General features: G+C 47.9%; 1 protein-coding gene across 6 annotated transcripts in view; it reads right to left on the bottom strand.

Moving 5' to 3' along the window:
- ZNF532 (zinc finger protein 532) overlaps window positions 1–15,033 on the bottom strand; it is a 112,627-nt gene that overhangs the window by 42,493 nt on the left and 55,101 nt on the right. For 5 of the 6 annotated variants that reach the window (XR_011563871.1, XM_070779122.1, XM_070779120.1 and 2 more), the window contains one exon: window positions 4,347–4,528. Coding sequence is in view for 5 of the 6 variants with exons in the window: in XM_070779122.1 (XP_070635223.1) it covers window positions 4,347–4,528 (182 nt within the window). In the remaining variant the exon portion in view is untranslated. The remainder of the gene's footprint in view (window positions 1–4,346; window positions 4,529–15,033) is intronic. The other variant, XM_070779121.1, reaches the window with a different exon arrangement.

Genomic DNA, 15,033 nt, shown 5'->3' with positions numbered 1-15,033 from the left:
GAAACAAACTTCACAAGTATGGAGACACGTCCCCCAGCCGCATCTTTCTCACGGAGGGACTCCCAGCACCACTGAGAGTCCACCCATTTATCGCTTAGGTGTCCTTGTCGGCCCACCCCTGAAGATTAGTCGAGGGTGGTCTCTCTGCTGACCCGCAAGGACAGGCCTTTCAACACCTGGCAGCCGTGTCCTGGCCGTGAACGTGAGAGGCTGACCTGGAGGGGGGCTGCAGACAGGGCTGAACCTAAGATGCTTCTGTCTTAGAAGCTCCCTCCCAATTCAGGGAGCGGCTGCCAAAGTCACACCGAGCGGCACACTCTGAATTACGCGTGTTCCATCGAGTGTGCCGTGTTAAGTAAGCTTTGCGAGCATTTTATAAAAACGGTAATTAATGCCTTAGCATTTCAAGTGACTGAAGGCATCCTGTTCAGCAGTATATATAATAAATAAATATGTATATAATATATATTATATATATAAAGCAGTAAATAACAATAGGAAAATAAGGAAACCTCCTCTGTCTGATCTACCTGAACTACTATTTCAGGCAAAAAAGCCACCCAACCACCCTGAAACGATCCTGAGTTAATATGAACTTGGGTTGCCTGAACAGGTTCCGATCCTCTCTGGGCCAGTGTCTCACTTGTAAATGAGAAGAGCTGGACTAGATAAATTAGTCCTTCCCAACCCTAGAAGCCTGTGACTCCTATGAAAGAAGAAGATCATCTAAAATGAAAATAGCTGGGTTGCTAACTATTAAACTGAAGCACACGGTACATCACGAATCATAAACAAAACGTTTTTCCCGGCAAGAGTACAGGTGATCGGTGCAAGGGCAAAACACCCAGGAAGGGCGAATCCTCCCGAGTCTCCTGGAGTCAGAGGAAGACTTAACCCCTGAGAAATCCAGCAAGAGGTTAGAGAATCAACAGCTGACAAAGAAAGTGGCTGAGGCTTGGCCCGAAGAGCTTCATGGAAGCAAGGGAAAGCCTGCCTTAATATGAGGAGAAAGTAAAAAAATTTAAAAGAACTTAAGAGACAGTTGTAAAATATCTGCTTGCAAGTGGGAAGAAAGATTCATGGGCAACAGGGGCCAATGAGGACTGTAAATAAGGTTGAAAAGTAGGAGGAGAACTGGAAGGGTTCCTACGGCATTCTAATGCTTCTAAACATCTAGCCTGCTAACAAATATTTAACAGAGCCGAAGCCCTTTGTGTTCTGGATACCAATCAAGTTTCTCTTCATTTTTTAAATTAAAAACATAATAAAATGCTTATAGTATACAATCCTCTAATTCCCTCTTCCAAATGCAGATTCAGTGGATTGAGAAGAGGGAAAATTCAGAGAAATACTATATTTGACTTCTATCAAATTGACTAGAAGCTAGAGACTCCTGTAATATCTGGGAGATAGCAGTATGATCAGGAAGAGAGCCCACGGAAGACACAAACTCAGGCTGGAAGCTGCGCTGGAGACATTCCTCTGGCTAAAAATAATTTAAAAAAAAAAAGAAAAAATGGGGAAACTAAAAAGCCAAAAAGGAGAAGAAATCATACAAGGTCAAGGGGCTGCTAAATCCCAGCCAAATGGTAGACCGAGCTGTTACTTGAAACAAGAGGAAAACAACTAAAGTCAGATTTTGTTCTATCACCTAAAGAGGTGTAAACATGAACGAAATTTCAGACACGCACACATAGGTCAGGAAGCAACAGTTAGAACTGGACACGGAACAACAGACTGGTTCCAAACAGGAAAAGGAGTACGTCAAGGCTGTATATTGTCACCCTGCTTATTTAACTTATATGCAGAGTACATCATGAGAAATGCTGGACTGGAAGAAACACAAGCTGGAATCAAGATTGCTGGGAGAAATAGCAATCACCTCAGATATGCAGATGACACCACCCTTATGGCAGAAAGTGAAGAGGAACTCAAAAGCCTCTTGATGAAAGTGAAAGAGGACAGTGAAAAAGTTGGCTTAAAGCACAACATTCAGAAAACTAACATCATGGCATCTGGTCCCATTACTTCATGGGAAATAGATGGGGAAACAGTGGAAACAGTGTCAGACTTTATTTTTCTGGGCTCCAAAATCACTGCAGATGGTGACTGCAGCCATGAAATTAATAGATGCTTACTCCTTGGAAGGAAAGTTATGACCAACCTAGATAGCATATTCAAAAGCAGAGACATTACTTTGCCAACAAAGGTTCGTCTAGTCAAGGCTATGGTTTTCCCTGTGGTCATGTATGGATGTGAGAGTTGGACTGTGAAGAAGGCTGAGTGCCGAAGAATTGATGCTTTTGAACTGTGGTGTTGGAGAAGACTCTTGAGAGTCCCTTGGACTGCAAGGAGATCCAACCAGTCCATTCTGAAGGAGATCAGCCCTGGGATTTCTTTGGAAGGAATGATGCTGAAGCTGAAACTCCACCTATGAGTACTTTGGCCACCTCATGTGAAGAGTTGACTCATTGGAAAAGACTCTGATGCTGGGAGGGATTGGGGGCAGGAGGAGAAGGGGACAACAGAGGATGAGATGGCTGGATGGCATCACTGACTCGATGGACATGAGTCTGAGTGAACTCCGGGAGTTGGTGATGGACAGGGAGGCCTGGCGTGCTGTGATTCATGGGGTCGCGAAGAGTCGGACACAACTGAGCAACTGAACTGAACTGAAATGAACCCTCAAGTGCGAGAAAAAAAAAAAAACATACTAAATAGAAATTTTAGTAAAAATTTAAAGCGCCAAATTTAGGCAATGCCGTGAACAAGGGGGAAAAAAAAGAAAAGGGATGGGCTTTTCCAACTGTGTTAATTACTGTGAGCCTGCCAACAGAGCTTTTGTTTTAATTTAGGAAAGATACCAGGAATAGCTAGAATGATAGGAGTCTTTACTTCTTTTATTCATTCCAATTTAAATTTACTTTCATTATATTGGAAATATCAACTCTAAATGTCTGAGGAAATTGGCATCCATTGAAGGAACTGCCTTCTATATTAAACAAAGAATCCAGTAATAAGAGTTTCCAAATACGGAATAAGAACCAAAGTGTTATTGTGTGGGAATTCTGCGGCATCAACATGGAACGTCCCTCTTAAGCACTGAGTATGCTTCTGGATCACCCTCTCTTACTCTGGAACATAACCGTGGAGACGGAGGTAAATAAACATAACGCCAGTTTAGACAGGGCACCGAGGCACAGGATCACGTGCATTACCACACAGTGAGCAGCAGAACAGGCACAAAAAAACTCTGGTTTTTACACTTCCAAACCAAAGGCTATCTATTAGGTGGTTCTCAATCCACGAAACGCCTGCACCTCACAGGTTTGGAGGCATGAGTTAAAAACGTGAAATCAGTCTCGTTATTAGAGAAATGGACAGAACCACCAAGAAACTAGTGACACCATAAGCTAAACTTAACTGAAATAAAACTGCTAAATCAATACCAACTGGCCTTCATTTTGATAAAACATCAGAACTGTGCTACACCTTTTTAAAAAATGTGTGTATTAACAGTCTAACGTTAACGATACCCGGTAACCAAAGTCTCAAAATAAGCCCACAATACAGTAACACCTCTATTAACAGAGACATGTGCACCAAGGACATGTTTTCTTGGTGGACCTCCATTTAATCAAAACATAGAAGGTTCAGGAATATATTTTAGAAGGTCACAAAGCGGAGGGTCAAGTTCAAACGCATCATCACACATTATTAGGCTAATGTTTGGATTTGTCAGATGTTGTAAAAGACATCTGAAAATTTTAGGGGGCAGTGAGAGGATCACAGTGAAGATGAGCAGAGACGTGGGAGAAGCCCAGGCCCAAGGAACAGAGAAGGAGGAATAAAGGAAGATGATCTGGGTGGAGGGCTCCTCCACAGTGAGCGATGGTAGGAAAGGACGTGTTGACACGACCCAGCCTTCAACACGACAAGAGAAAAGTGGGGGACCACCTCACCCTTTTGTTTTGATGAGAGAAGAACTCAGAGGTGCAGAAATGCACTGTGTTCTTACAGGGGTTAAAATGTAAGCAGCATGACAACAAAAGTCTGCTAGAAAGGGGGCATAAAGTACAAAGGCTCCTAACACTCGATCAAAGCCAAGCTTTGCCACATGCCTGCTTTTGCCTGGCAGGAGGGGCCCCCTTTACCCCGGGCTTGGTGTGGACCAGCGTCAACCCCACATGAAAGGATTCAAACAGAAACACCCCCCTTATGAATGAGCGAGGTTCCCAGAGGATCTGTTGATCAAGGTTTCACTTGTAAGAAAATGAAAATGCTGAGCACGGACCACTCGGAACCCTGCGCAAGCTTCACGCGCCCGGAATGAAGGCCATACTGACCGGAAACCCACTCTCCGCGTGTAGTGCAGGCAGTTCTTGGTGACGTGGGTCTGGAAGTGCACGGACCGGCAGATGGCGCCGCACTCGGGGCAGGTGTAGGGAGACTTGTGCTGATGGATCCGCTGGTGGGAGGCATAACTGCACTGGTTGGGGAGCAGCATCTGGCAGACAGTGCAAGTCTTCTAGACAAACCAGAGGGGAGACACGATTGGTCCTGCGAAGTACTTTCTAACACGCAGAGAAGCTTGGTTAGACCTCAAAGTAAGTATACGTCGGTCATTGCAAGCAGTAATTATAAGCCCACAGAAAAGGCAAACTTAAAAAAGTTAAATGGTCAAGATAAAATACCTTACTCCATAAAACACAAACAGTATGTTCATAAAGTCAGGCTCATCCCCAAAAGTCAGGCTCATCCCCACAGTGTGATGTAAAGAGAAGGTTAGCTGCTGGTAGAGTTCCAATTTTGTTACTTTTACACATTTTTTTTTAGTGCGAAGAAGAGGTATTCTTATAAAGTAAGTTAGCAAATCTAATGAGTAATTAAAGTACAAGTTTATGGGCATCTATCTTGACAGTAGTCAGAGTTCCCAGAACTCAGTAACTTTCTTCAAAATAATAAAAAGTAATTAGTGGCTAACCCGGTTTTCTTTTTTGGCCACTTCAGTTATCAGTATTTGAGATGTGAGATACAGGAATACAGAAGAATGGCCACAGCAATCGCTTCTTCTTTTCTGCACATGATCTGGTCTTTAAATGGATGAACTGGCCATTATACGATTTACGATTAAAACCAACAAATCACGTTCAGATACATAAATTCAGATTTTAAATGGAAACTTCCAGAGCTTAAAATCTAATCACATATAAACTAAAACTGAGACCGAAATCCTCTTTGGGAAGGCCTCTACACCATTAACTAACAAGGAAAAACTGAAACACATTACATGTTACATCCCTTTAGATATAAGCACTGAACACAGCAGGCTTTTAAAACACAAAAAAACTTACAGTAAATATAAATGGAGGACTTAGTATCATTCCAAAGTTAAAAGGTGTTTGAATACTATTTGGACATTCATGCAACAGGTATCTACTATCTTCCAAAATGTATAATTTTTATTAAAGTCAGTTAAAGAAAAGCCTCAAAACATACTGTAGTTAAAAGTGAACCAATCTTTTATACTGACAACAGAATTAAGACATTTTCAAAACAGACTTTTTATTCTTTTAGCTTCTGAATCAAGCAAATTAAGGTTTCAGCTTCTAAGGAAAACTAAGGAAAATCAGAAACTCACTTGAAAATTCTTTCTTGGTTCTCTCCTGAAAGGACTAAAGTACAAATTTGATCCCATAAAATGTTTATTGCAGTCACAAAATAAGAACATTACAGGCAGCTTTGATGAGGTTAAGCATCACTTTAAAATAGCATTCCTTTTCTAATAATACATATTCCAAAGATTAAAACAAGCCACAGCCAATGAAAACCAATCCACAGATGCATTAAGTATCAAATCCTGATGACCTCTTCTTTATCACAGGTAATCCACTGTTTCTTTGAACTAAAGGTTTCTATTCACTTCACCACACAGTTACTCATCCCAGGCAGTGAACTGTAGTGTCTGCATTTCAACAGGCATCTCAGAATGTCTTGCACTTACTAGGAATAAAACCCGTGTTTTCTACACTCAAGTCAAAGCATTTTCTTTTTATCCTATGCATTGAGCCCATTCCACTGTGAGCCAAGTGAACTGGATCCTTTAAATAGATGGACTTAGATACATCATCTCATTTGATTCTCATAAAAATCTATGAAGTCGATGGCATTATCTCCACTTTACAGGTGAGGAAAGGACGTGTGGCGGAGTTAAGAAACCTGCCAGGGGCCCACAGCTCGCAGGTGGAGGAACCAGGATTTGAACTGGGCTCTGACCCATTCCAAGGCTGACAGCGGGGCGGGGGGACAGCCGTGGTCACGATTACAGGCAAGCCCCCAGCCCACTCCATGGCGTGGCTTCCATCTATGGTGACGCAGCTTTATTATAGGGAAAGACAGCAACAAAATTAAGAGAAAACCTAAAAAGGAGACAGAGCATGTGTTTCCTTAAAGCCGAAACGAATTTTAACATTATCTCCCATCAAGATGTTACCAGGTACCCTTCATAGTACTCATAAAATTCACAACGAGTTACTTAAACATGCTCCCCTGTCAGATGCTTGTATGCGGTCATAATATGTAACTATATAAATAGTCATGGACGCATTGGTGGATGAAAGAGCTTTTGTACTAGTAAGGCGAACTAAAGTAAGTATCAACATTATTCGAGAAGAGGCTTTATGAATTAAAGTGCTCTTTATGACAGAAATCTCTGACTGCAGAGACTAGGGAAAATGTTTTAGAGTGGCGAGGTCACATACACAGCCACGTTTCCATAGCGACCTGTCTCACACGTCGGTCCCTGGGAGGGAGGAAGTGTTCCCTTCATACTGCACTGTGGCCCCGGAGGCTCCGCGAGAGCAGGTGGTGGTCTCTGCCCGCCCCCCTCCCCAGACCACTGACCAGCCACAGGAACCTGCCTTTGGCCCTTTCCACTGACTAAGGCTCCTCGCCAACTCCAGGCAGACAAGCGAGACCAGGAGCGGTGGATCGCACACCCGAATCACGACGCTTCCCTGTTCTCCGATCACTGCAGTGGAGGAATCCAGCTGCCGGGGAGCCCTCGGCCGGAGTGTGCATGCACAGATGCGTCTGCGTTAGCGCACACACGCTCCGAGCAGACTCCCACGCTTCTCTGCTTACTGGCTCCCACTCCACCCACTCTGTGTGCAGAACCAACCAGCCGTCTGGGCTGCAGATGTTCTCTCCCGGACACATAGGTGAGAGCCACAGTTTTCAACTCACATGACAGCATCTGCCCAACCGTTGCCCTCTGATTTTTAAAAAATTAATTTCTTTTTTTAGGGTTGGCTATGCTGGGTCGTTGCTGCTTGCTGCGCGGGCGTTGCTCTCGCTGCAGGGTGCAGGTGTCTCCCTGCGGTGGCCTTTCTTGCTGCTGCTCCCGGGCTCCAAGCTCAGGCTCAATCGACGCAGCGCACGGGTGCAGCTGCTCCTCGGCAGGTGGGAACCTCCCGGATCGGGCATCTAAGCCCGTCTCCTGCCCTGGTGGGTGGATTCTTGCCCACTGAGTTGCCACGGAAGCTCCTCCCTCCAGTTTCATCCACTGCCCTTGTGTTAGGTAACAGGTCCCCTCCGCCTCCTGAAACGGTGGTGCTGGATCTCACAGTGCAGAGGAAGCGGAGCCAACGCCACTTGCTTCTCTGGGCTGCTGGGGACTCTTGGCAATGACACTCTCTCTGGACTGGGTGATGCGTGCGGGCATCCGGCCAGGCCAGGATCTCTTTGTGGTCTCTGATGATCTGACTGTCCTTGTTTTGTTGGTTTAAACCAAAGAAAACAAAAATGTCTCTCAAAACTCTCTCTTCTATACAAGTTGAGAACACTTACTAGGGGATAAAGCAGGTTGATGTGACAAAGTTGGCCTCTGGAACAGAAAACAGCTAAAAAAATGCACTCACACAGTTTCAGGTGTCTTCTGACAGTTTTACTGATGTCATCTGAAACACGGAAAACATTTGCGATACTCAGGTAATAGGCGGCTAATTTTCAGTCTGGGGCAGATTCATTTGCTCAGAGAACCGCTACCTTTAGAAAGTGAAATGCTACTTTTCAGTAGTCAGGTAATAGGAGAAAGCAGAAATTAAAAGCTGAAAGGTAATCGCAATCATATGTGACGACTACCCATACTGCACCCTCTGTGCCCAATCCTGGCACAGAAATCAATGGCTGGTGGGGGCACGGGGACACACAGGGGCCCTGGTGAGGATGCAGACAGCCTTAGAGCTTGGCATCCTCTTCGCATCATGAGGAATTATTTGAGCAGATTATTAAAAATATTTAAAGTAAAATCTTTGAGTAAAAGTATACTGAGCACAAAGCCGGCAAAACTATGAATTCTCTGCGTTTCAATTCATATTTTAGGGGGAAAAAGGTAGCCTGGGAAATCTACAAGAGGAAGATGAGGAAGGCTAAGGAAATGTGAGTAAGCAGCAGCTACTTATGCTTCCACTTCAGAGAGACCAAAACCGTGTGACTGCGTGAGACACAGGTCAGAACGCTGTCAGCTTAACAGTCAGCCCAGACGCTAAGTACACTGCTTCTGCCTCATTAACAGCAGTTTTGCAATCTTCCATGTGCAATATAATTATCAAACAATAATAATAATAAGTAACACCAGTCTGCTTTCCCGCTCTCCCTCTCAGCCGATCTCACGATGGGAGAACAAACAAAGCATTTCATTTCCGACCCCACTGAGATAGAAGGAACACGGAGCATCACAGCAGAAACAACGGCATACACCATTGTGCACAACGCTAGCTGCTGGGGGTGCTTTTGTCCTCAAATCATTCTGCATTAAAAAAAAGGCCTAGTAAGAGCTGACAGTGAAATGAGCCAATTTTCAGAGACCAGTGTGGTCAACTTACATAATCTACTCGGATGACAATCAGTCAAGAAGACAGATGAATTAACAGTTGATGACCTTAAAATATAAACTGGGTCAGAACTAGCCTGACCAAAATTAAAATTAAACATTTAGGAGAGCAAGACCCAAAACCAAGCTAATAATGATACTTTGGGTGGCTGAGGGAACTGAGGTGGGCTCCGTGGTTTCCTGAAGAAGCCACTTGAGCAGACACGGCTCCAACGAACTGGTGGGGGCTGCTGGAGCTCGTTTAACACGCCTGGTACGTTGTGCTCACGACGCCCATAACCTCCCTGAACCTAAACTGAATCAGCAAGCCCGAAAAATAAGGACCTCTGCAGGTAAGTCTCCTTAATATGCATCCTTGAAGCTGTCATGGATATGTGGCAGGTAAGATCTACTTTTGCCTGTGTCCAGTCAAGTCCAACTCTTTGCAACCCCATGGACCATAGCCCACCAGCCTCCTCTGTCCACGGGATTTCCCAGGCAGGAATACTGGAGTGGGTTGCCATGTCTTCCTCCAGGGGATCTTCCCGACCCAGGGGTTGAACCATCAGCTCCTGCGGCTCCTGCATTGGCAGGTGGTTACTTTTTACTACTGAGCCACTTGGGAAGCCCCAGTGTGGACATGAAAGTGTTAGTCGCTCAGTCGCATCCAACTCTCCGAGATGCCATGGACTAGAGCTCGGCAGGCTCCTCTGTCCATGGGATTCTCCAGGCAAGAGTTCTGGAGTGGGGCGCCATTCCCTTCTCCAGGGGATCTTCCAGACCCAGGGACTGAACCAGGGTCTCCTGCATTGCAGATTCTTTACCAGTGAGCCACCAGGGAGGCCCTCAGTGTGGATATAACCCCCAGAGTTTATTCTCGTAAGACTCCTACGGTGCCTGCGACGGTAAAGTTCTGTGCTTCTGTGTCACCATGAGAAACCAGAAAGGACAAGTAGCAATAAAGAAACCCTGCCTTGAGTCCTGAGCTGGCCACTAACTGGGTGTACGTTCCCTCAACTGCAAAACAGAAGGGAAAGGACACGACACCCTCTGACCACGGCTGATGCAGAGTCTGCAGGAAGAAAACCCGTCTCACCAACTCAGAGGCCGTAATATGTACTTCCGATCTGTACTGGGCTAAATTTAATTGTGGTTTCACCAAGAGGAGAAGCAATGACATTCCAGGACACTTAATTTTCAACGACTGAAACTACAGCTGTGGCCTCTTAACTACTTCACGGAGCAGAGGGAAGCTTCTCCAGCCTCTCTCTCACTCCTTTCCTTCTCCTGCCCTGAGGCAGGTTATATCCCTGGGTCTGGAAGACCCCTGAGCAGGAAATGGCAACCCACTCCAGTATTCTTGCCTGGAGAATCCCATGGACAGAGGAGTCTGGCAGGCTACTGTCCATGGGGTCGCAGAGTTGGACACAACGGAGCGACCAGGCACACACCCAGGGCAGATTCGCCAGTGTTAAAAGCGCCCGGCACCCCCGTTCTACTGCTCCACGGGGTTCAGGGTGACTGGGAAGGGGATGGTCCATCCAGACTCTCCATCTCACACCCCGGCCTGGGGGCTTGCCCTCCTCAGAAGGGCCAACAGCTGCACGCAGGGCCTCAGGTGCCCTGGGGTCGTGGCTGGGATCCAGGCTGGGGGAAGCAGGACGCGGGGTGAAGAGGGCCTGGAGCTCAGCCACGGACGCCCACCCAGCTCTCGGCAGGGCCTGCCGGGGCTTCGTGGAGCACAGGGCAGGTTAGCGGCGAAGCAGCACTCAGGGCCGTCACTGCCGTGGAGACGCCATCCACACGGCACGCGCGAGAGGAGGAGCGACTGGCAAGGCAGGTTCAGCGAACGCCACCAAGCCTTCCTTTACCCCACGACACACGGGCCAAGCCTCCAGGGCCGGAGCGTGTAACATGCAGGGTGAGAGGGGGCGTCACACGGACAGCCCCAGCCCGTGTCAACAGAAAGAGAGATCCTTGACCGGGTTCTGACAAGCACCCACAAACACGCCCGAATGACATCTGACAAAGCACAAAAAAGGCAACTCAGTGGGAGACAGCCTTTCAGACAAATGTGTGCTAAGTTGCTTCAGTTCAGTTCAGTCACTCAGTCATGTCCGACTCTTTGCAACCCCATGAACCGCAGCACGCCAGGCATCCCTGTCCATCACCAACTCCCAGAGTCCACCCAAACTCATGTCCATTGAGTCGGTGATGCCATCCAACCATCTCATCTTCTGTCATCCCCTTCTCCTCCTGCCTTCAATCTTTCCCAACATCAGTGTCTTTTCAAATGAGTCAGCTCTTCCCATCAGATGGCCAAAGTATTGGAGTTTCAGCTTCAACATCAGTCGTTCCAATGCACACCCAGGACTGATCTCCTTTAGGATGGACTGGTTGGGTTTCCTCTGTGCAACCCTATGAACGCAGCCCACCAGGCACCTGCCTCCAGTATTCTTGCCTGGAGAATCCCATGGACAGGGGAGCCGGACGGGCTACATACAGTCCACGGGGTCGCAAGAGTCGGACACAACTTAGTGACTAACCTCTGTCCGTGTTCTCCAGGCAGGCATACTGGAGTGGGCTGCCAGGCCCTCCTCCAGGGGATCTTCCTGACCCAGGGATGGAGCCGTCTCTTCAGTCTCCTGCATCAGCAGGCGGCTTCTTTATCACTAGCACCACCTTACCAGAGAAAAAGGACACGCACGGGGGAAAAGAAATCTCAACCTAAGTCTCACAAATAATACAAAAAGTAACCCAAAATAGATCACAGACTTAAGCGTAAATCATAAAAACATCTTTAGAAAAAAAACATAAAAGAAGGTTTTCAGGATCTAGAGCAAAGAGCTCTTAGACGTGATGCCAAAAGCACAAGCCATAAAAGAGAAAACTGATAAATGGGACTTCGTCAAAATTAAAAGCATTTACTCTGTCAAAGACCTAACAAGATGAAGAATGAAGTCGCAGACTGGGGGAAAAGACAGGCAACCACATACCGGCAAAGGACCAGCGTCTAAAATATATCAACAACTCTTAACACGCAACAGTAAAAACAAACAAAAAAACTAATCAGAAAATGGACAAAAGACAGGAAGAGACATTTCACCAAAAAGGATATGCAGGTGGCAAATAAATGTAAAAAGATGCTCAACATTATTCGCTATGGAAAAAACACAAATTAAAACCACATCACTACACACCTGTCGGGATGGTGAAAATGATGCCGCCACCAAATGCTGGTGAAGGGTAGAGAAAAGAGGTCATTCACACACTGCTCTTGAGGATTAAAACTGTACAGCCACTGTGGAAAAGAGTTTCTTAAGAACATACATATGCAACCACCACACAGCCCAGCACACAAAGGAGTTTCATCCCTGAGAGATGACAGCTTATGTTCAGATAAAAGCCCGCAGACAAATGTTTGCAGCAGCTTTATTCATAACAGCCCCAAACTGGGAACAATGCAGACGTCTTCGGTGACTAGATAGGGTGAGCACCTTGTGGCAGGAACATATGATAGAAAAACACCCAGCAATAAAAAGGGATATCTCCAACCGCTTGGATGAATCTCCAGGGAATTATGCGGAGTGAAAAAAGCCAATCTCAAAGGCTACATATGGTAGGGCTCTGTTTTTATAACATTCCCGAAATGACAAAATTATAGAAATGGAGAAGAAATCAGTGGTTCCTAAGGGTTAAGAATGAGGTAGGCGTGGGAGGAACTGGCTGTGGCTCTAAAAAGCCAGTATGGAGACTTCCCTGGCTGTCCAGGGATTAAGAATCTGCCTTCCAATGCAGGAACACCCGTTCGATCCCTGGGCAGGGAACTAAGATCCCAAAGGCCTCAGTGCAACAAAAGCCAGGTGCCAGACTACTGAGCCCAAGCACTCTAGAGCCCATGCTCCGCAACAAGAGGAGCCCACGCGCTGCCACGAACGCCCAGCGCAGCCAAACAAAAAAACAGTGATCACGATAAATCAAAAGGCAGCAGGAATGATGCTCATGGTCACGGCAAGGTTCTACGTGTTGACAGCACGCGAGCCAGCAGCCTGGATAGGACACTGTTGAACAGTTCCCCTGCACGATGCAGCCACTGGGGAGAACTGGGTAAAGGAAACACAGGATCCCTCTGTGCTGCTTCTTACCTGAATCCGCAATTATCTCAAAATGAAAAGCTTAATTTAAAAACGAAATGACTGGAGAAGACTGAAGCCACGAGCACAGGGCACGTTCAGCAGTTTCAGCTAAGCTGTTTAAAGTACCATGGCAAGAAGGTGGGCAGGAGAAAGCAAGAACAGGAGGCAGGCAGGAAAGGAACGGTCCCGCCCAGGGACCCCGCACCCCTCTCTCCAGGTCTGCTGAACGCACACGCAGAAAGGAGAGAGCCAGGGCCCTGAGGCCACGCCCTTTAACCTCCTGAATCCAGGCAATTCAGGGTCAGTGTAGGAGTCAGTTGTATGACTCAGCGGAAGTCTGTTGTATGACTCAGCGGTCCCTGATCTTTTGGGCACGAGGGACCAGTTTCGTGGAAGACAAGTGTTTCACCGGCCAGGGTCGGGGGGATGGTTTCAGGATGATTCGAGTGTATCACGTTTATTGTGCACTTTCTTCATATTGTTCTTACATCAGCCCCACTTCAGATCATCAGGCATTAGATCCCAGAGGCTGGGGATCCCTGGGACACACGTGAATCTCTGAGGCTGCTGTGCAGACCTAGGGAGGCGGCCTGGGCAGGACCCTGCACCGGTCCGGTCCGGCCCTTAGGGAGGGACGCAGCCTCCTCTGCCTCTGTTCACCCACAAGTTACCAAGAAACAGAGAGGCCAATGGAGAGACAGGAGGGAGTGTGGATAGAGGCACTCGGAAAGACTGGACTTGAGCTTCGCCTTTGGATCTTCTTGCAAAATTCAGCAGTTGAGCAGAGTGTTGTGAGTGCCCTTCTCCCGGGGGCCAACAGTTTATCCAGGTGGACTTTTGCTCTCACTCAAGTTTAAATTCACCAACTGTAAACCACGGCCAGTGGTCGTGGGAACAGCAAACTGAAGACGATGGAACAGGAACTTTTCTCCTTCCTGCCTCGCCCTTGGGGTCTTCAGCCCTGCCTGCCACTGCTGGAGCCCCCGCCGAGCTGAGGCTGGTTTAGAAGGAGCTGCGGGGCCGCCTCGGGCTTCGGGGGCCTCGGGGGACTCGGAGGAGCGGGAGGACTGATGGAACTCACAGAGGGGAGCCGCTCCCCTAGGCTAGCGAGAATGCTTAAGAGACCAGCCTGCCCCTGGGTGTGCAGACACCGGGCCGTGGTGGAGGCGCTGCTGCTGGGAGGGCAGGAGCTCGGGGCGAGGTGCGTCCGTGGGCGGCCCTCAACAGGAGGCTCTGCTCGGTGTGGGGGTGTAGAGGGCACTCTGGCTCGGCAAGAGTCCGAGGAAGGAGCCAGGATGGGGCGGCCTGGCCCGGAAGCTGAGGCAGGTCCTGCCCTGAGCCCGCTCGGGGCCCAGGGGCCGCCGGGCATCATGCCACACCCCGCCGCCACCCCCTCCATGCGCACACAGCCTGCCGAGGGACCCCGCCCACCCCCTCCCCGAGGGTTGGCTTCCCCCAACCCCGGGCTGGCTCCTGAGCTTACGTGGTTACACAGAGACTAAAAACAGCGGAAAACAGGGAAGGAAAATCCCGACCTTCCGCTGGCGGCCTCCTCCCGCCTCGGAAAGGGAGCGGACAGCCCTGAGCCAGCCCCGCCGGCTGACAGTGCCCGGCGCCGGAGCCAGGACGTACTCCACCATCCACAACACGCGGAACCGAGGAAACGGCTCTTTTTTTAAAACTGCATCCTCTTAAGATGCAGAGAGAAGACTGCCTCTTTGATGAAATGGTAACTAGAAAAGAGGGACCCAGATGGGACCTAGGCCCTGTCTCCAGGATGCGCTGGGCGTCCTGCCCCCCATCACTCCTTCCTGAACCAGCGTCACTCTGACGGCGTGCATCACTGTCAGACAAGCAAGCACGCAGCGTCCAGCGTCCTCGCTGCGAGAACGTTCTCGAATCTCTTTATCATCTCCTTCCACTCAACTGACCGTCCAGAGGGAAAAAAAATCATTGAGGCATGCTTCATCTTTTGTTCCCCAAACTCAAATCCTATTAATACAAAGAACTTAGCTCAGTCGTTGA

The sequence above is a fragment of the Bos indicus genome, chromosome 24 (assembly GCF_029378745.1).
Source record: "Bos indicus isolate NIAB-ARS_2022 breed Sahiwal x Tharparkar chromosome 24, NIAB-ARS_B.indTharparkar_mat_pri_1.0, whole genome shotgun sequence".
Classification (NCBI taxonomy): Eukaryota; Metazoa; Chordata; class Mammalia; order Artiodactyla; family Bovidae; genus Bos; species Bos indicus.
Note: the sequence above shows the minus strand (reverse complement) of the source record. Positions and strands in the feature narration are given on the sequence as shown.